Genomic DNA, 27,655 nt, shown 5'->3' on the forward strand with positions numbered 1-27,655 from the left:
CGAACCTTGATGCAGCTACCATTAAGATAGGCATTTGATGATTCTCTTGTAATAATCACTTTGTTATTGTATCAGTATCCACTTCACATGCGCCAGTATTTCTTTTTGTTTCTTTCACCTGGTTATGATATTTTTGGTACCCATTTCCAATGTTTTGAAAACCGGACCGGACCGGCCAGTTCGACCGGTTGAACTGCGAACCGGCCATGGCACCGGTCCGGTTCTATGCTTTGGTTGACTTTGCTAGAGAACCGGTCAAATCCGGTCAAAACCGTGAACCGTGTTGAACCGGTTTTTTTTTTTTTTTTTTTTGACTTGTTTGCAAAATGCTTCTATTCAAGATTCGAACTCAAGACCTTATGCAATCGAAGATCAATTATGTAACAATTGGCACCATCACATTTTATTTGCTTTTTTTATAACTTATTTATATAAAACAAACATCTATATTTCATTTTTTCATTTTTCTTACAAAACCTCATCCTCTCATGACTTTTTCTTTTTAATCTTCAACTCTTTCTTTCTCTCTCATCTTTTCTTTTGTCACTCCATTTTTAATCAAACCTCATTAGTTTTAATTTATTGATATTTTCTTCTATCTTTTAATTTTGTTTTTGTCCATTAAATTGGAAAAAGTTAAAAAAGAATTATTTTTCTTTAACCCAAATTATTTAATGCCACAACCACTCACTTTTATCTCATTTTTTGTTTCTTATCAAGTTTGCATTTCTATTTTCAATTCTCTTAATTTCTTTCGAACTCCAAACTTTCTTTTTTAAATTACAATCTTTAAATCTCAAAGACGTAAATTAAAATTTAAGTTCACAATGTCAAATTCTCATAGACGTGAATTTTGTATAATTTCAAAATATTGTGATATTTTTGGGTTGGATTTAAGATTTTTTGGTAGATACAATTGAAATTGAGATGAAATTTATTTGTTTTAACTTATAATTTTAAAATTTTATTTTTGAAAATCCAAATTATTAAAAAATAGTGAACTTTTCATCATATAAAGTTTTAAATTAGTCTATTGCATGTCTTATTTTGTGCATATATATATTTATATAAATTATTTTTAAAAAAATTCATTGAACCGAGGTTGAACCGGTCTGACCGATTGAATCTCGACCCTTTCACCTCACCGGTTCAATTGACGGTCCGGGTTTTAAAACATTGCCCATTTCTAATCCACAGAAATTCCTTTCAATTTTTCATTTTTGTTTCTATTAAAAAATCTTGAAAAACTATAGATTGCGTGATCATATAAATCAAACCATGTTATTAGCAAGTAACAAAGTACTAGCCATAATTTGCATTGGATTGTATGCAATAAAAGGTCTATCCTTGCATGGTTTGATATTACAACTAACATGCATGCTCTGTCAAAGATTAAAATCCCCAATGTTCTGACTGGATATTTGAGATGATAAACGACATCAAAAGTGCCATGTTCAAGTCTCTCTACCTTGGCTCATCGACTCGTCAACCTTGCCATCCACACAAGATATGTAGGAGCTAAAGCAAATTGTTCTCTTATATGAATAGGTTTAATTGCTCAAATATTGGAATCTGTTATTCTTAAAAAATATTTCATCGAGACATCAAAATCTGTTATTTAATGTTCAAAACTTTTTTGTCAAGATCTAGGAATCTGCTATCACTAATGTCTAGAAGAGCTATTAGCCCCTTAAACAACAAACACTTAATTTTTTTGAATTATATGTCCCTTTTATATATCAAAGAAACAATAATGTCCTTTGAGTGCAAAAGATGATGCTTCAAATTTTGGTTCAGTTACAAAAAAGAGCTGGACTATGATCCAAGAATAAAAGTCTCACTTTCAAGTTTAGATAGTTTGCTGATTAGTAAGTAGGGATACTTTCAAAAACCTCTCCTGAGGTTTCTTCTAATATCACTTAGCACCCCAAGAATTCTAAAATCTCACTTACCTTCCCTATCAGCTTGACAAGGTTAGATATCCCTTTCAATGGTCATAAATTGATGACATTACCCTTGCATTCTTAATAATTATTTAACCAAAAATCCCAAATTAAAAGAGAATTTTTAACCCAAAACTATAAACAAAAATAACCAAATGACCATCCAATATTAGTCCATGATCCTCTGTAATTAGATGGTGGTGATATAGCAAAGGTGGTGGTTAAGTTAAATTTAGTAATGTCAACTGTTGCAAAGGATTTTGGTAAGTGATTACACCTTAGGAAAGTTTGCAGGACGGATTTAAGGAAGTCAAGCGAGGTTTTGAGGAAGTATTTTTTAATACATGATGTAATCCAAATTGTACTTTAAATTAAAATTATCTTTGTTATTTGTGCGGTTTGTATGTAAAGCCTACTATATATATAAGCCAACATTAAAAATATTAATCAAAAAATGATCTCATGACTAAATATCAAAATATTGCCTATGTTAAGAATATAATCAATTTCTGGATATTTTCAGCTTCATCTTTTAGCCTTATTTTAATTTTTATTGTTGATGTAAGTTTCATAAATAGGATAACATAAGGGTAGTATTGGAAGAAAAGCAATTTCTCTCTTGCTTTTCCACAAAAGGGGCTAAAATGTCACAAAAGGTGTCAATCTAAAAGAGATAAGTGAAATTTTAGAAACTTGCAGGACGCTAAGTGATATTATAAGAAATTCCAAGGGAGGTTTCTGAAATTATCCCTATTAAGTATTTGTAGCTCTAAAAGAGTTGAAAAAAATTTAAGAAAGATATAGTGTAAATAATAGTTTATCACTTGGTTACCATTTTTTCACATAAGGTGCATAAAAGAATTCGAGGCTTCTAGATTATATACCTTCCAAAACAAATTTTTTACGATATCCACAATCACAAAGTAAAAAGCAGAGATTGTTCAGCAACCAAAAGTCTATTCTAGCACCGCTTCAAATTTGTTACATGCTTTTCACAATATTTTGCGAAGAGAAGTTTGTTATCTCCATTTAAAGTGGCAATCATCCTTTGATTGCTTTGTATATTGTTGGCAACTATTCAAGCAAAAAATAGAAAGGATGGTGAAAAAGAAAATCATATTTTCCATCTGGACTAACATTTTTTGACAACGTATTAAAAGATTTTAAATTTTCATCCAGAAAGAGGTTAAATGCATTTTAGTACTTGAAAGTTGAAACTATCGAAATCCAATCAGTTATGAATTTTTATTTTTTTAGAAGATACCAAAATTAAACTTCATCTTAGTAAGAATTTTAAAGGGGTAATTTTAGAAACCTCCCTTGAAGTTTCTGACAATTTCACCTAGTATCTTTAAGATTTACAATATTACACTTACCTCCCTTGGCCTTATAAAATGATCATAATAACCTTAACATATCAATATTTTTCATGCAATCAAATAATCCGCTCCTAATCTTGTGCATATGAATGCATTACACACAATTAGACATTCAATGGAAACTAAAATAAGGTTCACTCAAGGAATAACCAATTATGTTGAAAACAGAATTTGAAACATATTACAAATTTATTTTAGTTTTGTTTGGAGGATTTACAGATGAGTAGAAGAAGATGTGAATTGAAGGTTTAAGAAGGACAAGACTAGTTCTGGTACTCCAACATTTGAGAAATAGGATGTTATATTAATGCAGTTGGTGAAATTTTTTTGGAATTAATAGTGCTGATTTTTTTTGTTTCATTTGAGGTTTTAGAATTTAGGGACTGATAGTGGTTGTGGTCCTATAGATAATGGTACTAATTTGGAATGTGAAAATGTGGAAGGCTTGGGATAGTAGTGATTAGAGTTGAATGTGGTTTTGTGATGTTGTATATGTTCCAAAATTTTTTAAGAATTTTATGGGAAAGTAAAATGAACTTCACAATTTTATGAGGGCGTTTTAGATTATTCATTCAAAATTTTGACCACTGAATAATTTTTGTTGCCATAATAGTAACTTAAAGAAAGGTATGTGTAATTTTTAAAATCTCAAGAAAACTAGGTGAAATTGTCCAAAATCTCAAGGGAGGTTTTTGAAATTATCCCAACTTTAAACAGCCCTTAGAGATTCTGTCAAGTAATGTTTTGTTATAGGATGAGGTTAAATCCACACTTCCACAATCTAAATTCACACCCTTACAACCAAGTTGACCAAAAGACCTATAGCATTTATGGAGCTTGGTAGAAACCCTTTCGATTAAAAATTAGGGTGTTAAAAAAATGTATAGGGTGTTAATTTGGACTTAAAATTTACATAATTATGAATGGTTTTAAAATTTCTGACATTTCTTTATTCACTTTGATGGCATTTATTTTTTCCTCTTATTTGGTTGTTTTTGTCTCTTTCCATCATGTAAGAGGGGATGAGAGATTTTCTTTTTTAAAATTGTGTTAAGAAAATATTTTTACGTTTTTGGCACATTGCACTTCAAAGTTGATTGAAGAATAATTTTAGAAAATACTAGCAGATCCATATATAATTAGGATGATGGTATTAAACAATTTAAATTAATTAAAATTTGTAATTGATTTTTTAAACTTCTCTTGTTGTATGAAAGACAAGTTTTTATATTGAAAGAACTTTTCATAAAACTACTATGGGCTTTATTGTCACTTTAATACTAGGGGTGTGGATTTAGCCCTACCCTTTGTTATATTGACTATGCTACTTCTTTTAAGAATACATAATCAGGCTAACGATGAGGAATAAAATTTCTTAAACAATCTTTTTGAGTTGAATTGGCAACCCCTTTCTTTTTATGCATTTTTAATCTTTACCTTTTGTGGTAGAAAGAGTAAACCCAACCATACTCAAAGAAGGAAAAAAGTGAAATTAAATATGCAATATAAACCCAATTATAATTGGAAAAGAAATGTAATCCCTCCCTTCCAAGATTTAGCAAAGTGACGTTATGCAAAGTGTTTGAACCAATCAAATTGATTCATTTTTAAGAAACACATCACCCCAACCAATTCAAAATCCCAATAGTATTCGTAAAACTCTTGTCAATTTTCTCACCATGCAAGTCTATAAATTCACATACCACCAGCTCACAAAAGCATATCATATCCAACCTTCAAATAGCAATACATTATTTTTAGTTTATCATTCTTGATATTTTCTTTCACAAATATATATTGACGACAATGCCTTATTCTTCTTCCCTGAAGAATAAAGCTTTCTGGCTTCTTCTTCTCTTCGTTTCAGGTATTAATCCATAAGAGTTTTCTTCTTCATCTTTTTTTTTCACAGTTCAAACATGGCTGTTTGTTATTATGTAAATAAATCTTAATTGTAATTAGTATCTGTTACTAGGCATCCCTAGATTCATTTTTTTTTGGCCATGTTTATTATTATGTGAGTAAATTTCGTTGCAATCATCATTAATAAACCTCATCAATTGCTTAGTATAGCTCTATTATCTTGGTTGGTCTTCTGAGTTTTTCGTTTCAATGGTTAACTAAGATAACTTTTCTTTTCTCTTTCTTGGTTTGGCTAATTATTAGTTTTAGAAATCTACAACTGGAAGTTGAATCATTAGTTTGTAGCTTAAAACTAAATTCTGATTTGAACAATCTCTAGTCCTAAGCATGGTAACGAACGCTAGCATGATTCTTACTCCTTTTTTTCTTTTTAAAACAAAGTTTCTCATCAGTTGTTAATGTTACATTACTGAATTATGTGATTCACACGACTTTGTTCGACTTTTTGATTTTATACTTTTCTTGGGTTTTTTTTTTTTTTTTTTTGCATCCGTACTTTCATATAAGCATAGATAGTCAAAATTCAAAACTAATAATTTTACGAAATATTCTTCGAAAGGAAAAAATCATATGAGCTTAGAAAGAAAAAAAGATCAGTAGTGTAACAACTAACAAGTAACAATTCGATAATCCAATTCCTTTGTGCCAATCTGCAACAAATTTCTCCTACCTGGAAAAAGAATATTAACCTGTTTATTGTTTTATTGGTAATAATTACCCCTGTAATTGCTGTGCAAACCATAAAGATTACAAAGATTAATGTCCTTAAGAATTTTTCGAGTTTTTATGGCAATGATATTTTTAGTATTTATTACTATCCAGAAAACCAACCTCAATAATTGCATAGCTTGTTTTACTTAAATTTGTGGTAAAGATGAATGGGAAGTCTCTAATCTTTTTTTTTTTTTTTTGGGAAAATTTTGAAGAATTCTTGGCAGGGATAGCATTAGCTGCAGAGGGTACTCAAAAGCAAAATCTTGGGACAGTGATAGGCATTGATCTTGGGACTACATATTCTTGTGTCGGGGTGTATCGAAACGGCAACGTTGAGATCATAGCAAACGACCAAGGAAACAGAATCACCCCATCATGGGTTGCATTCACTGATACTGAGAGGTTGATTGGAGAGGCTGCAAAAAATCAGGCAGCCCTTAACCCTGAATCCACTGTTTTTGATGTTAAGAGGTTTATTGGACGAAAGTTCAATGATCCTGAGGTTCAAATGGATATGAAACTGTTACCTTGTAAGGTTGCTAACAAAGATGGGAAGCCTTATATTGATGTTAAGATGAAAAATGGTGAGATGAAGTTGTTAAGTCCTGAGGAAGTCAGTGCTATGGTGCTGCAAAGGATGAAGGAAACAGCTGAATCTTATTTGGGAAAAGAAGTTAAGAACGCAATTATTATGTTCCAGGTACATTATCAATTTCAGATACTTCGAATTCCGCCCGTTTTAGTCCACAAGAATCAAAAGATCAGTATAAACAAGAACAGTTAAAGTTGGTTTTTTAATCTCATTACAATTGACTGTGTATTTTGTGTTTGCAGCTTATTTCAATGATGCACAAAGGCAGGCTACAAAAGATGCAGGAACAATTGCAGGGCTAAACGTTGTTCGGATTATTAACGAGCCAACAGCAGCTGCAATTGCTTATGGTCTTGATAAGCAAGAAAAGGAAAGGAATATTCTAGTTTTTGATCTTGGTGGTGGTACTTTTGATGTTAGCATATTAGCTCTTGATGGAGGTGTTTTTGAGGTTCTTTCCACCAATGGCAACACTCATCTGGGAGGAGAAGATTTTGATCAGAGAGTAATAGACTATTTTGTGAAATTGATTAAGAAGAAATACAACAAAGATATCAGCAATGATAAGAAGGCTCTTGGGAAGCTCAGAAAGGAATGTGAGAGAGCTAAGAGGGCCTTGAGTAACCAGCACCAAGTGCGCGTTGAGATTCAGTCACTCTTCGATGGAATTGACTTCTCCGAGCCACTAACAAGGGCAAGATTTGAAGAACTGAACATGGATTTATTTAAAAAGACCATGGCACCAGTGAAGCAAGCCTTGAAGGACGCAGGCTTGAAGAAGACTGACATTGATGAAATTGTATTGGTTGGAGGGAGCACTCGGATCCCCAAGGTGCAACAACTGTTGACGGATTTCTTTGACGGGAAAGAACCAAGCAAGGGGATCAATCCAGATGAGGCTGTAGCCCATGGGGCTGCGGTTCAAGGCGCAATCCTCGGTGGCCATGGTGGTGAAGAAACTAAAGGCAAGTGATTCTTATAGAGCTCTTCGTTTAAAGAACCATTGTTCAAATTTAATTGGTTTAATTTTGGGAATGAAACTGAATATGACATCCATTTGGTTCTGTATTTTGTTTTCTGTAGATGTACTTGTCATTGATGTTACTCCCTTGAGTCTGGGCATTGAAACTGTTGGTGGAGTCATGACAAAATTGATTCCAAGAAACAGCGGCATTCCAACCAAGAAGTCTCAGATCTTCACAACTTATCAAGATCAGCAAACCACAGTTTCAATCAGGGTAATGGCAAAATACGGATCACTATACTGAGTAATTAATTGGAAGATATCTTTAATTTGCTCTATAAATAGCACTAACAAGAAAAAAATTCCTTGCTGGAAAATTGTAGGTTTATCGAGGTGAAAGGAGCTTAACAAAAGATTGTCATGAGCTAGCAAAGTTCGACCTGTCTGGCATTCCACCTGCTCCAAGGTAACACAATCTCTTAGATCATCTGAATCGTCAAAATTTTTCTGTTTAAATAATGCAACAAACTGAAAATCAATTGATGATGATGCAAAGTATCATTGATTTTATTGCAAGCTGGATATGAACTACCTAAATAACGTTTATCGTGGTGTTGTAGGGGAGTGCCCCAAATTGAGGTCATGTTTGAGGTGGACGCGAATGGCATACTACAAGTAACTGCAATAGACAAGGCAGCCAAGAAATCGAACTCAATTACCATCAGCAACGAGAAAGGGAGTCTCACACGGGAGGAGATTGATAGGATGGTAAAGGAAACAGAAGAGTTCGCAGATCAGGATAAGGAGGTGCAGGAGAAGATTGATTCTAGAAACAAACTCGAGAGCTACACTTACAACATGAAAAGCACCATCAGGGATGATGACAAGCTTGCAGCCAAAATTGATTCTGATGACAAAGAGAGCATTGAGACAACATTGAAGGAAGCACTTGAATGGTTGGATGAAAATCAAAATGCAGAGAAGGTAGGCTACGATGAGAAGATGGCAGAGTTGGAAGCTGTGTTCAATCCTATCATAAGAAGGGGGAAGCTCTGCTGATTCAGAAGATGAACCCCATGATGAGTTATGAATTGTAGTTCAGGTGTTGCGAATTGTTGCATCTATCACCAAGTTATAATAGCATTCAGCTGCTAGGGCAAGGGGCAGGTTCAGGTGGGCTTCGGTCAGTTGTTTCCACCACAGCCAAATCTTATAACAAGGACGTCAAACTTAGACAGCATGATCGGTTAACATTTTCTTCTGAAATTTTCTTACTTATTCAATTAGAGATTTTCGTTTGGATCACAATCAGTTGTTTCAATTACAATTTGAAATTATGGCTTCCATTTTCTGATCTTTTTATTTAGAATAGGTTGAAGTTTTGGCGTTCTACAAAGCCAAAAACTAAAACAAGTAAAGAAACAAAAAGATACCGAGTCTCAAAATAATCGCGAGTTTATATACATGTAGTTTATGTTCAACTATAAAACAGGTCTTGGGTTTCGAAAGAAAGAAACATCGCCTCTGGGGGAGTTGGGTTCTCGTGGGCTTAGCAGCAGGCTCCCCCGTTGTGGAGGTTTGGGGTGTCATTCCCTGAGATGTATCCCACATCGGGGTTGGGAGGGTTTGGGTTGGTAGTTATAAGTCTCCTGTGGGATCTCAAAGGATACCGGCTTTTGGGGTTCTCTCGGGGTTTAGGTTTGTAAAAATTGACGTAAGCTCTTTGGGTTTCGAAAGAAAAACTATAAAACAGGTCTTTCTTTTCTTTTATTATTTGTTAAATTTTTTTTTTGATGAAGAGTTAATAGACTGGTCAAATCTAACAAAAAAAATATGAAAAGTTTGGAATGCATAGCTAATAAAATCGATTCAATTGGCATTTACATAATTGGAATATTACATCTATTGAGGAGTAGATAAAGAATTCATCATAAGTTGTTCTTATTTGCTAAAGAAAAGTTAAATCATACCGTTCAAATTAGGGAAAATCATTGAAGTAAAAAGCCCTGTTTTTGGTCTCTCACACTTGCAAATAGGCCATTTTTGGTCATTCACATATAGAAAGATGGAAAATCATCCCTCACATTTGCAATATGAATAAAATTGAATTATCTATATATTTTATATTTTATATAATTAAGATATATTTATGATGTCATTAATTACACCATCTTTGGTTAGTATTTCGTCTAAATAATGCAAACCTTAATTATGTATCAAAAAATTTCGGGGGTAATATGGGATCAACAGATCGTTTCCCTCCAAATAAGAGGTCTCGTGCTAGCACCTAATCCCTTTCCCCAAATAAAACCCAATTCTGAATTCAAATAGTGTTTTGAAACTCACGCTAGACACTAACTTGGTTGAAATCATGGTCAAAAGATAGTGGACTTTACTGGTTGAGTTAGGGTCTAAAAATTAGAGAAATCGAATGATGTAATAATAACATCATAGATACGGTTTAATTATGTAAAATAAAATTATATAACTAAAGGTTTAATAAAATATATTTGTAATAAATGTGAGGAACCATTTCTATCTTTCCATATGTGAGGGAACAAAAAATAACGTTTTATAAATGTGAGAGACCATTTTACATCTTTTCATATATGATGGACCAAAAAAGGACTTGTTACAAATATGAGGGACAATTTCATTGATTTTCCCGTTCAAGTAAACAACGAATTATGCTATTACTTCGCTGTTTTTCTTTCTTTTTTTTTTTTAAGATACAATGTACAATGTAAAATTGTAAAGATACAACGTCCGAATATACATTTTGAAATCAGTGACCTCAAACTTTTTTTTTTAACTGTAAGTGTATATAAGATTTACTCTTATAAAGATTAATTTTTCCTACACTAATAGTGTATACACTATCAGCATTAGATGAAAGACAACTATATAAAATTTAAATTTGAAATTTAACTTTTATACACATATCATGAATCAAACGATGATAGTATATACACTATCAGTGTATATAAGATTTACTCTTGTAAGGATTAATTTTTCCTACACTAACAGTGTATACACTATCACCATTTAATTTATGATATGTGTATAAGAGTAAAATCTTATATACACTGACAATGTATGAACTATCACCATTTAATTTATATTGATAATGGTCCAAGCCGGGCTCCCAATTATTTGCGGCTAAGTGGGCCGATTTTGGGTTAGTCCGGCCCTATTAACAATCCTATTTCTCGGTAACCGCCTACACGGTGCCTTAATAGAAATTTTTTGCCCTCCATTCCCAAATTTCCCAATTCTGCAATTTCCTAAACCCTAGAAATCATTTTCGACGTCGATTCTCCTCTCTTCTGAGAAGATGGCGACAATCAGCTTAAGGAAGGGCAACACAAGGCTTCCACCAGAGGTGAACAGAGTTCTCTACGTCCGAAACCTTCCGTTCAACATCACCAGCGAGGAAATGTACGATATATTCGGGAAATACGGTGCCATCCGGCAGATTCGAATCGGCACGAACAAGGATACTCGCGGCACCGCTTTCGTTGTTTATGAAGATATCTATGATGCTAAAACCGCCGTCGACCACTTGTCTGGCTTCAATGTCGCCAACAAATACCTCATCGTTCTCTACTATCAGCAAGCTAAGATGAGCAAGAAGTTTGATCAGAAGAAGAAAGAAGAAGAGATTATTAAGTTGCAAGAGAAGTATGGGGTTGGTCTGGCCGCTAAAGATAAGTAGATAGCCGAATTAGCTTTTCTTCCTTTTAATTTAGGGTTTTTACGGAATTGATGTACTTTTTTTTGGGGAGTGGGGGGGTGGGTGGGTGTGGTGGTGGTTGGGTGAATCACTGTTATCTGGTGTTTCTGTTAATGTGATATTTGTATTACAATTTTCTGGATATGATACTGAATTTCTTGGTGTCTATATTTGAATCACCCAGTGCTATATATGGTATAGTTAAATATATATATATATATCTATATCTGATAAAATTTTATTTGTTCGTAGAGTAACTGAGCTTGATATACGCTCTTGAAGAATTATATGCAGAGCGAGATCATCAAGCACGGTAAAGAAAGTTTCAGAGATATGTAATCAATCCCAAAAAATTTTTTTAAAAAAAATCTAATCATCTGTACAAATAATTGGTGGTTTGAATGTGCAGCTTGTACTTTTGCTTCTTCGATTATGACTAAGTTTTATGGTTAAAATTGTGTTGCTGGTGTTGATTGTTGTTTTGTCGCTTTTAGTAGAGAGAGAAATGTTTTGCAAGATTAGTTGTTTGGCAGTTATGAAGCAAATACCAAGATGCATTCAGGGCTCTTGGGATAACCTATGACTGCAGAAGAGTGCTTGAGATGATGATGAAAAACCTGTACAAAAGGGGGAAGGTATCATCAGCATTTCAGGTTTTAAAACTAATGGAGAAACAGGGTCGCTACAAGAGCTTGTAGCCATAAAACTCTGATTTTGCACTCTGGGAAGCAAAAGTTGAATATTTGAACTTGTGGACTGACAGATGAGGTGAGAGAGAGGTGTTTTTAACTATATTTTAACTTACAACACTGTAACAAGTTGCTTTTGTGAAGTGGGAAGAATAGAAGAAGCTACTTCTCCTTTAGAGGACATGTTATGAATACAGCTCCCAAGTATTAACTTGTTCAAGTTGTTTATATAAGCCTGTTGCAAAGTTGGTAAATTTATGCTCACTCAATAAAATGATTGCTTATGGGTATGGGTTTGATCCTGTGTGGTTTATGCCAGTGGTTGATGCATTAACATGCATATAGCTGCAGAAGACAGGGTGATAAACAAGGTTTTCTAGCAGCCGGGCTGATAAATTTGAATGGTGATGTCTGTCATGGTGTTGGCTTCTATGATGCTTGCACTTTAAATCTTTGGCCTAATCTAGTTTTTATAGTATTGCTGCTGGAATTGGGATGTTTTGCAAGGGATTAACCCCTTGACTAAGCAGTCCATTTCTTCCCATCTCCCAGACGCCGTTTTTGGTTGAGGGTGATGGCAGCATTATTTGTTACCCAAGTGCAGAAGGCAAAGTCAAATCTCTTCTGCCTGGTTTGTGTTTTGCAAGTCCTCAAAGCAGCCTTGGTTTAGGAATCAGGAATGGAATAAGCACCTTCTTCTGGATAGTCTTTCTGTTCACGTAGCGGCTGCTCAAACTCCTTGCTTCTGCCTGATAAATTTTTTCATTGCATGAGGTATTAGCATTGTCTCCAGGTTCTTCTTTTGCGCTAAATGAGGAGAGATCATCTCTTCTTACATTATCAAGTTTCTGCTGCCATTTGAGGTAATGAATATTAGTGGGCTATTGGTGGAACTAAGACACCTATTGCAATTTGATGCGACTGTCAAAAACCAGATCCGAGCTGAGCTGTAGTGAGCCGGGCTGTTCGGGCGTAGCCGACCTGAGGGCGGATCGAGCTAAGGGTCCTGAAAAGAGAGAACGGACACGGGACAGAAGTCCCCGGAATAGCTCCGACGGACAAGTTAGTAGAGCCTTTTAGTAGGGTAGTAGTAGAGAGTACTTATGTGGGCGTACCTTGCGTAGTCTTGGTAGCGTAATATATATAGGACCGGACGGGTGGTAGTTTCCTTATGGAGGTCAAAGTCCCCTTAGGGTTCGGAGTCTTCTTAGGGTTTTATGCAACGGCCCTTAAATGTTCGGAGGCGGCGGCCCACCAGGCCCACCATGGAAGGCCCCTGATATGGCCGAGCTGGTTCCCTTATGCCGAGCTGGGCCGAGCCAGCCGCGAAGGTTGTGTGGCCGATCTAGTGTGCGCAGTCTGCCGAGGTGACACATGTCACACGTGGATTTGCCCCACTACACTAGCCCCCCTTGTGTCTAGGGTCACCGAGGGGTCGCGTGAGTCTAGACCAAATTACGAAGCGCCAGGTCGGCTGGGCGTGGAACCCACGATCCCATGATTACACCCTTCACCAGTAACTGCCACGTCTTTTGTGGTAACCGTCGTTCCATGAGTCACGTCCTCCAAGAAATGAGAGCTGTCAGCTCAACCGTCTCCCAAGACGGCGGTTTCAGCAATAAATTTTGAATTTTCCCTTCGGGACTCTTCGTCTTCCCGCCCTGGTGGCCTATAAATAGGCCCCACCAGACGTCATTTTCACACTTCTTCTCTCATTTCTTCTCCTTCCAAAATTTAACCAGCTCGCTCCACGCTTAGTGAAGACATCCGAGAGTAGCGCCTCCCTCTAAGCATTCATCAGCTTCTCCTTCTAGCACTCCTCAGCTCTTCCTTCTAAGCACTAGTAAGTCCTCTTTTCCCTTTTATGTCTTCATCGTCCACTCAGTCAGACATTACTAGCTCGGCCCCTAGGCGTAGAGTAGCCCGACCTGCCCCTATAGAAATAATTTCCTCCTCTAGTTCTTCTTCTTCCAGTTCGTCTGGGTCCGAATTCCTCCCTTCCCCAGTACATTCTCCATCCTTAAACATGGACCAACCAGCTCGGCATGACGCTGGGGCCGCTATTCCAGGGATTCCCCTGGAGGTGGCCCCAGCTCGCGCCAGGGCAGGACCCTCCAGGGGCCCAGATGTCGACTTCGGGGAATTCGAGATTATTCCCCCTCTCCTGGACCAGGGGGATGTTGACGAACTGGTGGGGAGGTATGACATCCCCCCTCAGTTCGAGGCTAGGGCTGCCCAGCCAGGGCAATACGCTTGCCGACCTCCTGACGAGTACGTAGCCATATACAGGGACCAGCTCGTGGCTGGTCTCCGCCTCCCCATCCCTCAATTCCTTTACCAGATCCTTACCTTCTGGGGAATTCGGATAACCCAGCTCGTTCCCAACGCCATTAGGTCGATCTTAGGCTTTTTGGTCTTGTGCCGCATCCTTGAGATTCCCTACTCCCTGGACCTGTTCAGGTCATTCTTCCAAATGAAAGTGAGCGGCCCAGTCCATGGGTGGTTCTACTTTGCTCGTAGGAGCGGTGGGGAGCTTCCCACCCGCGAGCTGTTCTCTCATGTCCCTTCCTCCATCAAAGGTTGGAAGGGCCAGTTCTTCTATGTGAAGAACATAGGGTTTCCCCCTTTGACCTGGAGGGAGGAGACCCAGGTATCTGACCCCATTCCCTTACCTCTTCCTGCGGCCGAGCTAGACCGCTTGGTCAGCTCGACTGCTCGGCTATCGGTGAAAGAATTTAGCAACGCCCAGCTACGGTCGGCGGGGCTGATTCGAGCAGAGGTGAACGACCTTGCACCCGACCTCCGACCCCTCACTCCCGAGGAGCTAACAGCTTGTAAATCCTTGATCCTCCTTTTTCTTTTATGAGCTCTACAACCTTATGCGAGCTTACCCTTTTCCTGTCTTGTAGTGAAAAGATTTTCTCAACTGCTGAGCATCGGAGGAACTGGGGGCTCCAGCAGCTCGGCCCAGGAGCCTTCTACCGCCCCTGGCAGCACTGCTCCCCTACCTCCACCAGGGCCCACAACTCAAGCAGCAGCAGCTATTCCCGGGGAGGAGCCCAAAAAGAAAAGGAAGAAGACGGTGGCGAAGAGGGCTCGGACCGAAGAGACTTCTTCTGCTGCTCAGACACCGCCGCTGGACGCCCCCCTGGACCACTACGGGGTGAACTCGGCTGAGCAACAAGCCTGGTCAGAGACGCCATCCTCCATGTGGCGCACAAGGAATGTGATCCCCTTGAAGCCTCCCTCCGAGCCAAGCACGCACCCACACCTCCTGCATTTCTGCCCGAAGTGAGGGCTGTCCCTGAACGATCGAGCTCAATTCCCGGAAGCTGCTCGGGAACTCATCAGGGGCTCGGTGCTCCCCCGCGACCATCACTTTATCCAGCTCGCACCCACCTCCGAGCTGCTGGAGCACTACTAATTGAGTGCAGCTCAGGTAGCTTCTCAACTACTTGGTATTTTATCAGTCTCTTTAGTCCGTAGATTTCTCACTGTTGGACCTGCAGCTCAACGTCGCTGGTGCCGAGCTGGCTCAGCGATATGAAAACATGGGGGAGAATCTCTCCCAAGCTGACGCGGCCAAGAACAGGTTGTCCAGTCAGCTTGAGGCGACCGAGGCAGAGCTGGAGGCAACGAAGAAGCAGCTCGCCGAATCCCAGACTGCCTGCGAGCTGGAAAAGAAAAAAACCGTCGAGCTGACTACCCAGCTAGAGGTTGAGCAGAAGAAATCAGCCGAACTAATAGAGACGGCGAGGGCGGAAGGGCGCCAGCTAGGCGTTCAAGAATTTAAGAAGTCCGAGGTCTTTATGAACGATCTGGCCATCCCGAATGGCCCCATCCTGCAACTCGGCTACACCAAGGCCATGGCGGATCATGGTCAAAAGACAGTGGACTTTACTGGTTGAGTTAGGGTCTAAAAATTAGAGAATCGAATGATGTAATAATAACATCATAGATACGGTTTAATTATGTAAAATAAAATTATATAACTAAAGGTTTAATAAAATATATTTGTAATAAATGTGAGGAACCATTTCTATCTTTCCATGTGTGAGGGAACAAAAAATAACGTTTTATAAATGTGAGAGACCATTTTACATCTTTTCATATATGATGGACCAAAAAAGGACTTGTTACAAATATGAGGGACAATTTCATTGATTTTCCCGTTCAAGTAAACAACGAATTATGCTGTTACTTCGCTGTTTTTCTTTCTTTTTTTTTAAGATACAATGTACAATGTAAAATTGTAAAGATACAACGTCCGAATATACATTTTGAAATCAGTGACCTCAAACTTTTTTTTTTAACTGTAAGTGTATATAAGATTTACTCTTATAAAGATTAATTTTTCCTACACTAATAGTGTATACACTATCAGCATTAGATGAAAGACAACTATATAAAATTTAAATTTGAAATTTAACTTTTGTACACATATCATGAATCAAACGATGATAGTATATACACTATCAGTGTATATAAGATTTACTCTTGTAAGGATTAATTTTTCCTACACTAACAGTGTATACATTATCACCATTTAATTTATGATATGTGTATAAGAGTAAAATCTTATATACACTGACAATGTATGAACTATCACCATTTAATTTATATTGATAATGGTCCAAGTCGGGCTCCCAATTATTTGCGGCTAAGTGGGCCGATTTTGGGTTAGTCCGGCCCTATTAACAATCCTATTTCTCGGTAACCGCCTACACGATGCCTTAATAGAAATTTTTTGCCCTCCATTCCCAAATTTCCCAATTCTGCAATTTCCTAAACCCTAGAAATCATTTTCGACGTCGATTCTCCTCTCTTCTGAGAAGATGGCGACAATCAGCTTAAGGAAGGGCAACACAAGGCTTCCACCAGAGGTGAACAGAGTTCTCTACGTCCGAAACCTTCCGTTCAACATCACCAGCGAGGAAATGTACGATATATTCGGGAAATACGGTGCCATCCGGCAGATTCGAATCGGCACGAACAAGGATACTCGCGGCACCGCTTTCGTTGTTTATGAAGATATCTATGATGCTAAAACCGCCGTCGACCACTTGTCTGGCTTCAATGTCGCCAACAGATACCTCATCGTTCTCTACTATCAGCAAGCTAAGATGAGCAAGAAGTTTGATCAGAAGAAGAAAGAAGAAGAGATTATTAAGTTGCAAGAGAAGTATGGGGTTGGTCTGGCCGCTAAAGATAAGTAGATAGCCGAATTAGCTTTTCTTCCTTTTAATTTAGGGTTTTTACGGAATTGATGTACTTTTTTTTGGGGAGTGGGGGGGTGGGTGGGTGTGGTGGTTGGGTGAATCACTGTTATCTGGTGTTTCTGTTAATGTGATATTTGTATTACAATTTTCTGGATATGATACTGAATTTCTTGGTGTCTATATTTGAATCACCCAGTGCTATATATGGTATAGTTAAATATATATATATATATCTATATCTGATAAAATTTTATTTGTTCGTAGAGTAACTGAGCTTGATATACGCTCTTGAAGAATTATATGCAGAGCGAGATCATCAAGCACGGTAAAGAAAGTTTCAGAGATATGTAATCAATCCCAAAAAATTTTTTTAAAAAAAATCTAATCATCTGTACAAATAATTGGTGGTTTGAATGTGCAGCTTGTACTTTTGCTTCTTCGATTATGACTAAGTTTTATGGTTAAAATTGTGTTGCTGGTGTTGATTGTTGTTTTGTCGCTTTTAGTAGAGAGAGAAATGTTTTGCAAGATTAGTTGTTTGGCAGTTATGAAGCAAATACCAAGATGCATTCAGGGCTCTTGGGATAACCTATGACTGCAGAAGAGTGCTTGAGATGATGATGAAAAACCTGTACAAAAGGGGGAAGGTATCATCAGCATTTCAGGTTTTAAAACTAATGGAGAAACAGGGTCGCTACAAGAGCTTGTAGCCATAAAACTCTGATTTTGCACTCTGGGAAGCAAAAGTTGAATATTTGAACTTGTGGACTGACAGATGAGGTGAGAGAGAGGTGTTTTTAACTATATTTTAACTTACAACACTGTAACAAGTTGCTTTTGTGAAGTGGGAAGAATAGAAGAAGCTACTTCTCCTTTAGAGGACATGTTATGAATACAGCTCCCAAGTATTAACTTGTTCAAGTTGTTTATATAAGCCTGTTGCAAAGTTGGTAAATTTATGCTCACTCAATAAAATGATTGCTTATGGGTATGGGTTTGATCCTGTGTGGTTTATGCCAGTGGTTGATGCATTAACATGCATATAGCTGCAGAAGACAGGGTGATAAACAAGGTTTTCTAGCAGCCGGGCTGATAAATTTGAATGGTGATGTCTGTCATGGTGTTGGCTTCTATGATGCTTGCACTTTAAATCTTTGGCCTAATCTAGTTTTTATAGTATTGCTGCTGGAATTGGGATGTTTTGCAAGGGATTAACCCCTTGACTAAGCAGTCCATTTCTTCCCATCTCCCAGACGCCGTTTTTGGTTGAGGGTGATGGCAGCATTATTTGTTACCCAAGTGCAGAAGGCAAAGTCAAATCTCTTCTGCCTGGTTTGTGTTTTGCAAGTCCTCAAAGCAGCCTTGGTTTAGGAATCAGGAATGGAATAAGCACCTTCTTCTGGATAGTCTTTCTGTTCACGTAGCGGCTGCTCAAACTCCTTGCTTCTGCCTGATAAATTTTTTCATTGCATGAGGTATTAGCATTGTCTCCAGGTTCTTCTTTTGCGCTAAATGAGGAGAGATCATCTCTTCTTACATTATCAAGTCTCTGCTGCCATTTGAGGTAATGAATATTAGTGGGCTATTGGTGTAACTAAGACACCTATTGCAATTTGATGCGACTGCCAAAAACCAGATCCGAGCTGAGCTGTAGTGAGCCGGGCTGTTCGGGCGTAGCCGACCTGAGGGCGGATCGAGCTAAGGGTCCTGAAAAGAGAGAACGGACACGGGACAGAAGTCCCCGGAATAGCTCCGACGGACAAGTTAGTAGAGCCTTTTAGTAGGGTAGTAGTAGAGAGTACTTATGTGGGCGTACCTTGCGTAGTCTTGGTAGCGTAATATATATAGGACCGGACGGGTGGTAGTTTCCTTATGGAGGTCAAAGTCCCCTTAGGGTTCGGAGTCTTCTTAGGGTTTTATGCAGCGGCCCTTAAATGTTCGGAGGCGGCGGCCCACCAGGCCCACCATGGAAGGCCCCTGATATGGCCGAGCTGGTTCCCTTATGCCGAGCTGGGCCGAGCCAGCCGCGAAGGTTGTGTGGCCGATCTAGTGTGCGCAGTCTGCCGAGGTGACACATGTCACACGTGGATTTGCCCCACTACACTAGCCCCCCTTGTGTCTAGGGTCACCGAGGGGTCGCGTGAGTCTAGACCAAATTACGAAGCGCCAGGTCGGCTGGGCGTGGAACCCACGATCCCATGATTACACCCTTCACCAGTAACTGCCACGTCTTTTGTGGTAACCGTCGTTCCATGAGTCACGTCCTCCAAGAAATGAGAGCTGTCAGCTCAACCGTCTCCCAAGACGGCGGTTTCAGCAATAAATTTTGAATTTTCCCTTCGGGACTCTTCGTCTTCCCGCCCTGGTGGCCTATAAATAGGCCCCACCAGACGTCATTTTCACACTTCTTCTCTCATTTCTTCTCCTTCCAAAATTTAACCAGCTCGCTCCACGCTTAGTGAGGACATCCGAGAGTAGCGCCTCCCTCTAAGCATTCATCAGCTTCTCCTTCCAGCACTCCTCAGCTCTTCCTTCTAAGCACTAGTAAGTCCTCTTTTCCCTTTTATGTCTTCATCGTCCACTCAGTCAGACATTACTAGCTCGGCCCCTAGGCGTAGAGTAGCCCGACCTGCCCCTATAGAAATAATTTCCTCCTCTAGTTCTTCTTCTTCCAGTTCGTCTGGGTCCGAATTCCTCCCTTCCCCAGTACATTCTCCATCCTTAAACATGGACCAACCAGCTCGGCATGACGCTGGGGCCGCTATTCCAGGGATTCCCCTGGAGGTGGCCCCAGCTCGCGCCAGGGCAGGACCCTCCAGGGGCCCAGATGTCGACTTCGGGGAATTCGAGATTATTCCCCCTCTCCTGGACCAGGGGGATGTTGACGAACTGGTGGGGAGGTATGACATCCCCCCTCAGTTCGAGGCTAGGGCTGCCCAGCCAGGGCAATACGCTTGCCGACCTCCTGACGAGTACGTAGCCATATACAGGGACCAGCTCGTGGCTGGTCTCCGCCTCCCCATCCCTCAATTCCTTTACCAGATCCTTACCTTCTGGGGGATTCGGATAACCCAACTCGTTCCCAACGCCATTAGGTCGATCTTAGGCTTTTTGGTCTTGTGCCGCATCCTTGAGATTCCCTACTCCCTGGACCTGTTCAGGTCATTCTTCCAAATGAAAGTGAGCGGCCCAGTCCATGGGTGGTTCTACTTTGCTCGTAGGAGCGGTGGGGAGCTTCCCACCCGCGAGCTGTTCTCTCATGCCCCTTCCTCCATCAAAGGTTGGAAGGGCCAGTTCTTCTATGTGAAGAACATAGGGTTTCCCCCTTTGACCTGGAGGGAGGAGACCCAGGTATCTGACCCCATTCCCTTACCTCTTCCAGCGGCCGAGCTAGACCGCTTGGTCAGCTCGACTGCTCGGCTATCGGTGAAAGAATTTAGCAACGCCCAGCTACGGTCGGCGGGGCTGATTCGAGCAGAGGTGAACGACCTTGCACCCGACCTCCGACCCCTCACTCCCGAGGAGCTGACAGCTTGTAAATCCTTGATCCTCCTTTTTCTTTTATGAGCTCTACAACCTTATGCGAGCTTACCCTTTTCCTGTCTTGTAGTGAAAAGATTTTCTCAACTGCTGAGCATCGGAGGAACTGGGGGCTCCAGCAGCTCGGCCCAGGAGCCTTCTACCGCCCCTGGCAGCACTGCTCCCCTACCTCCACCAGGGCCCACAACTCAAGCAGCAGCAGCTATTCCCGGGGAGGAGCCCAAAAAGAAAAGGAAAAAGACGGTGGCGAAGAGGGCTCGGACCGAAGAGACTTCTTCTGCTGCTCGGACACCGCCGCTGGACGCCCCCCTGGACCACTACGGGGTGAACTCGACTGAGCAACAAGCCTCGTCAGAGACGCCATCCTCCATGTGGCGCACAAGGAATGTGATCCCCTTGAAGCCTCCCTCCGAGCCAAGCACGCACCCACACCTCCTGCATTTCTGCCCGAAGTGAGGGCTGTCCCTGAACGATCGAGCTCAATTCCCGGAAGCTGCTCGGGAACTCATCAGGGGCTCGGTGCTCCCCCGCGACCATCACTTTATCCAGCTCGCATCCACCTCCGAGCTGCTGGAGCACTACTACTTGAGTGCAGCTCAGGTAGCTTCTCAACTACTTGGTATTTTATCAGTCTCTTTAGTCCGTAGATTTCTCACTGTTGGACCTGCAGCTCAACGTCGCTGGTGCCGAGCTGGCTCAGCGATATGAAAACATGGGGGAGAATCTCTCCCAAGCTGACGCGGCCAAGAACAGGTTGTCCAGTCAGCTTGAGGCGACCGAGGCAGAGCTGGAGGCAACGAAGAAGCAGCTCGCCGAATCCCAGACTGCCTGCGAGCTGGAAAAGAAAAAAACCGTCGAGCTGACTACCCAGCTAGAGGTTGAGCAGAAGAAATCAGCCGAACTAATAGAGACGGCGAGGGCGGAAGGGCGCCAGCTAGGCGTTCAAGAATTTAAGAAGTCCGAGGTCTTTATGAACGATCTGGCCATCCCGAATGGCCCCATCCTGCAACTCGGCTACACCAAGGCCATGGCGGATCATGGTCAAAAGACAGTGGACTTTACTGGTTGAGTTAGGGTCTAAAAATTAGAGAATCGAATGATGTAATAATAACATCATAGATACGGTTTAATTATGTAAAATAAAATTATATAACTAAAGGTTTAATAAAATATATTTGTAATAAATGTGAGGAACCATTTCTATCTTTCCATGTGTGAGGGAACAAAAAATAACGTTTTATAAATGTGAGAGACCATTTTACATCTTTTCATATATGATGGACCAAAAAAGGACTTGTTACAAATATGAGGGACAATTTCATTGATTTTCCCGTTCAAGTAAACAACGAATTATGCTGTTACTTCGCTGTTTTTCTTTCTTTTTTTTTAAGATACAATGTACAATGTAAAATTGTAAAGATACAACGTCCGAATATACATTTTGAAATCAGTGACCTCAAACTTTTTTTTTTAACTGTAAGTGTATATAAGATTTACTCTTATAAAGATTAATTTTTCCTACACTAATAGTGTATACACTATCAGCATTAGATGAAAGACAACTATATAAAATTTAAATTTGAAATTTAACTTTTGTACACATATCATGAATCAAACGATGATAGTATATACACTATCAGTGTATATAAGATTTACTCTTGTAAGGATTAATTTTTCCTACACTAACAGTGTATACACTATCACCATTTAATTTATGATATGTGTATAAGAGTAAAATCTTATATACACTGACAATGTATGAACTATCACCATTTAATTTATATTGATAATGGTCCAAGCCGGGCTCCCAATTATTTGCGGCTAAGTGGGCCGATTTTGGGTTAGTCCGGCCCTATTAACAATCCTATTTCTCGGTAACCGCCTACACGGTGCCTTAATAGAAATTTTTTGCCCTCCATTCCCAAATTTCCCAATTCTGCAATTTCCTAAACCCTAGAAATCATTTTCGACGTCGATTCTCCTCTCTTCTGAGAAGATGGCGACAATCAGCTTAAGGAAGGGCAACACAAGGCTTCCACCAGAGGTGAACAGAGTTCTCTACGTCCGAAACCTTCCGTTCAACATCACCAGCGAGGAAATGTACGATATATTCGGGAAATACGGCGCCATCCGGCAGATTCGAATCGGCACGAACAAGGATACTCGCGGCACCGCTTTCGTTGTTTATGAAGATATCTATGATGCTAAAACCGCCGTCGACCACTTGTCTGGCTTCAATGTCGCCAACAGATACCTCATCGTTCTCTACTATCAGCAAGCTAAGATGAGCAAGAAGTTTGATCAGAAGAAGAAAGAAGAAGAGATTATTAAGTTGCAAGAGAAGTATGGGGTTGGTCTGGCCGCTAAAGATAAGTAGATAGCCGAATTAGCTTTTCTTCCTTTTAATTTAGGGTTTTTACGGAATTGATGTACTTTTTTTTGGGGAGTGGGGGGGTGGGTGGGTGTGGTGGTGGGGTGGTTGGGTGAATCACTGTTATCTGGTGTTTCTGTTAATGTGATATTTGTATTACAATTTTCTGGATATGATACTGAATTTCTTGGTGTCTATATTTGAATCACCCAGTGCTATATATGGTATAGTTAAATATATATATATATATATATATATATATCTGATAAAATTTTATTTGTTCGTAGAGTAACTGAGCTTGATATACGCTCTTGAAGAATTATATGCAGAGCGAGATCATCAAGCACGGTAAAGAAAGTTTCAGAGATATGTAATCAATCCCAAAAATTTTTTTTTAAAAAAAATCTAATCATCTGTACAAATAATTGGTGGTTTGAATGTGCAGCTTGTACTTTTGCTTCTTGGATTATGACTAAGTTTTATGGTTAAAATTGTGTTGCTGGTGTTGATTGTTGTTTTGTCGCTTTTAGTAGAGAGAGAAATGTTTTGCAAGATTAGTTGTTTGGCAGTTATGAAGCAAATACCAAGATGCATTCAGGGCTCTTGGGATAACCTATGACTGCAGAAGAGTGCTTGAGATGATGATGAAAAACCTGTACAAAAGGGGGAAGGTATCATCAGCATTTCAGGTTTTAAAACTAATGGAGAAACAGGGTCGCTACAAGAGCTTGTAGCCATAAAACTCTGATTTTGCACTCTGGGAAGCAAAAGTTGAATATTTGAACTTGTGGACTGACAGATGAGGTGAGAGAGAGGTGTTTTTAACTATATTTTAACTTACAACACTGTAACAAGTTGCTTTTGTGAAGTGGGAAGAATAGAAGAAGCTACTTCTCCTTTAGAGGACATGTTATGAATACAGCTCCCAAGTATTAACTTGTTCAAGTTGTTTATATAAGCCTGTTGCAAAGTTGGTAAATTTATGCTCACTCAATAAAATGATTGCTTATGGGTATGGGTTTGATCCTGTGTGGTTTATGCCAGTGGTTGATGCATTAACATGCAATAGCTGCAGAAGACAGGATGATAAACAAGGTTTTCTAGCAGCCGGGCTGATAAATTTGAATGGTGATGTCTGTCATGGTGTTGGCTTCTATGATGCTTGCACTTTAAATCTTTGGCCTAATCTAGTTTTTATAGTATTGCTGCTGGAATTGGGATGTTTTGCAAGGGATTAACCCCTTGACTAAGCAGTCCATTTCTTCCCATCTCCCAGACGCCGTTTTTGGTTGAGGGTGATGGCAGCATTATTTGTTACCCAAGTGCAGAAGGCAAAGTCAAATCTCTTCTGCCTGGTTTGTGTTTTGCAAGTCCTCAAAGCAGCCTTGGTTTAGGAATCTGGAATGGAATAAGCACCTTCTTCTGGATAGTCTTTCTGTTCACGTAGCGGCTGCTCAAACTCCTTGCTTCTGCCTGATAAATTTTTTCATTGTATGAGGTATTAGCATTGTCTCCAGGTTCTTCTTTTGCGCTAAATGAGGAGAGATCATCTCTTCTTACATTATCAAGTCTCTGTTGCCATTTGAGGTAATGAATATTAGTGGGCTATTGGTGGAACTAAGACACCTATTGCAATTTGATGCGACTGCCAAAAACCAGATCCGAGCTGAGCTGTAGTGAGCAGGGCTATTCGGGCGTAGCCGACCTGAGGGCGGATCGAGCTAAGGGTCCTGAAAAGAGAGAACGGACACGGGACAGAAGTCCCCGGAATAGCTCCGACGGACAAGTTAGTAGAGCCTTTTAGTAGGGTAGTAGTAGAGAGTACTTATGTGGGCGTACCTTGCGTAGTCTTGGTAGCGTAATATATATAGGACCGGACGGGTGGTAGTTTCCTTATGGAGGTCAAAGTCCCCTTAGGGTTCGGAGTCTTCTTAGGGTTTTATGCAGCGGCCCTTAAATGTTCGGAGGCGGCGGCCCACCAGGCCCACCATGGAAGGCCCCTGATATGGCCGAGCTGGTTCCCTTATGCCGAGCTGGGCCGAGCCAGCCGCGAAGGTTGTGTGGCCGATCTAGTGTGCGCAGTCTGCCGAGGTGACACATGTCACACGTGGATTTGCCCCACTACACTAGCCCCCCTTGTGTCTAGGGTCACCGAGGGGTCGCGTGAGTCTAGACCAAATTACGAAGCGCCAGGTCGGCTGGGCGTGGAACCCACGATCCCATGATTACACCCTTCACCAGTAACTGCCACGTCTTTTGTGGTAACCGTCGTTCCATGAGTCACGTCCTCCAAGAAATGAGAGCTGTCAGCTCAACCGTCTCCCAAGACGGCGGTTTCAGCAATAAATTTTGAATTTTCCCTTCGGGACTCTTCGTCTTCCCGCCCCGGTGGCCTATAAATAGGCCCCACCAGACGTCATTTTCACACTTCTTCTCTCATTTCTTCTCCTTCCAAAATTTAACCAGCTCGTTCCACGCTTAGTGAAGACATCCGAGAGTAGCGCCTCCCTCTAAGCATTCATCAGCTTCTCCTTCTAGCACTCCTCAGCTCTTCCTTCTAAGCACTAGTAAGTCCTCTTTTCCCTTTTATGTCTTCTTCGTCCACTCAGTCAGACATTACTAGCTCGGCCCCTAGGCGTAGAGTAGCCCGACCTGCCCCTATAGAAATAATTTCCTCATCTGGTTCTTCTTCTTCCAGTTCGTCTGGGTCCGAATTCCTCCCTTCCCCAGTACATTCTCCATCCTTAAACATGGACCAACCAGCTCGGAATGACGCTGGGGCCGCTATTCCAGGGATTCCCCTGGAGGTGGCCCCAGCTCGCGCCAGGGCAGGACCCTCCAGGGGCCCAGATGTCGACTTCGGGGAAGTCGAGATTATTCCCTCTCTCCTGGACCAGGGGGATGTTGACGAACTGGTGGGGAGGTATGACATCCCCCCTCAGTTCGAGGCTAGGGCTGCCCAGCCAGGGCAATACGCTTGCCGACCTCCTGACGAGTACGTAGCCATATACAGGGACCAGCTCGTGGCTGGTCTCCGCCTCCCCATCCCTCAATTCCTTTACCAGATCCTTACCTTCTGGGGGATTCGGATAACCCAGCTCGTTCCCAACGCCATTAGGTCGATCTTAGGCTTTTTGGTCTTGTGCCGCATCCTTGAGATTCCCTACTCCCTGGACCTGTTCAGGTCGTTCTTCCAAATGAAAGTGAGCGGCCCAGTCCATGGGTGGTTCTACTTTGCTCGTAGGAGCGGTGGGGAGCTTCCCACCCGCGAGCTGTTCTCTCATGCCCCTTCCTCCATCAAAGGTTGGAAGGGCCAGTTCTTCTATGTGAAGAACATAGGGTTTCCCCCTTTGACCTGGAGGGAGGAGACCCAAGTATCTGACCCCATTCCCTTACCTCTTCCAGCGGCCGAGCTAGACCGCTTGGTCAGCTCGACTGCTCGGCTATCGGTGAAAGAATTTAGCAACGCCCAGTTACGGTCGGCGGGGCTGATTCGAGCAGAGGTGAACGACCTTGCACCCGACCTCTGACCCCTCACTCCCGAGGAGCTGACAGCTTGTAAATCCTTGATCCTCCTTTTTCTTTTATGAGCTCTACAACCTTATGCGAGCTTACCCTTTTCCTGTCTTGTAGTGAAAAGATTTTCTCAACTGCTGAGCATCAGAGGAACTGGGGGCTCCAGCAGCTCGGCCCAGGAGCCTTCTACCGCCCCTGGCAGCACTGCTCCCCTACCTCCACCAGGGCCCACAGCTCAAGCAGCAGCAGCTATTCCCGGGGAGGAGCCCAAAAAGAAAAGGAAGAAGACGGTGGCGAAGAGGGCTCGGACCGAAGAGACTTCTTCTACTGCTCAGACACCGCCGCTGGACGCCCCCCTGGGCCACTACGGGGGGAACTCGGCTGAGCAACAAGCCTCGTCAGAGACGCCATCCTCCATGTGGCGCACAAGGAATGTGATCCCCTTGAAGCCTCCCTCCGAGCCAAGCACGCACCCACACCTCCTGCATTTCTGCCCGAAGTGGGGGCTGTCCCTGAACGATCGAGCTCAATTCCCGGAAGCTGCTCGGGAACTCATCAGGGGCTCGGTGCTCCCCCGCGACCATCACTTTATCCAGCTCGCATCCACCTCCGAGCTGCTGGAGCACTACTACTTGAGTGCAGCTCAGGTAGCTTCTCAACTACTTAGTATTTTATCAGTCTCTTTAGTCCGTAGATTTCTCACTGTTGGACCTGCAGCTCAACGTCGCTGGTGCCGAGCTGGCTCAGCGATATGAAAACATGGGGGAGAATCTCTCCCAGGCTGACGCGGCCAAGAACAGGTTGTCCAGTCAGCTTGAGGCGACCGAGGCAGAGCTGGAGGCAACGAAGAAGCAGCTCGCCGAATCCCAGACTGCCTGCGAGCTGGAAAAGAAAAAGACCGCCGAGCTGACTACCCAGCTAGAGGTTGAGCAGAAGAAATCAGCCGAACTAATAGAGACGGCGAGGGCGGAAGGGCGCCAGCTAGGCGTTCAAGAATTTAAGAAGTCCGAGGTCTTTATGAACGATCTGGCCATCCTGAATGGCCCCATCCTGCAACTCGGCTACACCAAGG

At 41.3% G+C, this 27,655-nt stretch overlaps 3 protein-coding genes and 1 pseudogene across 3 annotated transcripts; all 4 read left to right on the forward strand.

Moving 5' to 3' along the window:
• Positions 1 to 4,664: 4,664 nt before the first annotated feature.
• LOC113778198 lies at positions 4,665 to 8,605 on the forward strand (annotated as a pseudogene).
• Positions 8,606 to 10,752: 2,147 nt separating this feature from the next.
• LOC113778456 (splicing factor 3B subunit 6-like protein) lies at positions 10,753 to 11,300 on the forward strand. Its single transcript, XM_027323872.1, has one exon. It carries the CDS (start codon positions 10,850 to 10,852, stop codon positions 11,228 to 11,230), a length of 381 nt encoding a protein of 126 aa, XP_027179673.1. The 5' UTR covers positions 10,753 to 10,849; the 3' UTR covers positions 11,231 to 11,300.
• Positions 11,301 to 16,684: 5,384 nt separating this feature from the next.
• On the forward strand, positions 16,685 to 17,223 carry LOC113778343 (splicing factor 3B subunit 6-like protein). Its single transcript, XM_027323728.1, has one exon. The coding sequence runs from the start codon at positions 16,773 to 16,775 to the stop codon at positions 17,151 to 17,153; it is 381 nt and encodes a 126-aa protein (XP_027179529.1). The 5' UTR covers positions 16,685 to 16,772; the 3' UTR covers positions 17,154 to 17,223.
• Positions 17,224 to 22,595: 5,372 nt separating this feature from the next.
• On the forward strand, positions 22,596 to 23,264 carry LOC113778227 (splicing factor 3B subunit 6-like protein). The gene has a single exon (XM_027323551.1). It carries the CDS (start codon positions 22,693 to 22,695, stop codon positions 23,071 to 23,073), a length of 381 nt encoding a protein of 126 aa, XP_027179352.1. The 5' UTR covers positions 22,596 to 22,692; the 3' UTR covers positions 23,074 to 23,264.
• The last annotated feature ends 4,391 nt before the right edge of the window (positions 23,265 to 27,655 follow it).

This window comes from Coffea eugenioides, chromosome 7, assembly GCF_003713205.1.
Source record: "Coffea eugenioides isolate CCC68of chromosome 7, Ceug_1.0, whole genome shotgun sequence".
Classification (NCBI taxonomy): Eukaryota; Viridiplantae; Streptophyta; class Magnoliopsida; order Gentianales; family Rubiaceae; genus Coffea; species Coffea eugenioides.

Excerpts from the sequence above, each read along its gene's own strand:
- LOC113778456 (XM_027323872.1), top strand. The coding sequence starts at position 10,850 with ATGGCGACAATCAGCTTAAGGAAGGGCAACACAAGGCTTCCACCAGAG.
- LOC113778343 (XM_027323728.1), top strand. The coding sequence starts at position 16,773 with ATGGCGACAATCAGCTTAAGGAAGGGCAACACAAGGCTTCCACCAGAG.
- LOC113778227 (XM_027323551.1), top strand. The coding sequence starts at position 22,693 with ATGGCGACAATCAGCTTAAGGAAGGGCAACACAAGGCTTCCACCAGAG.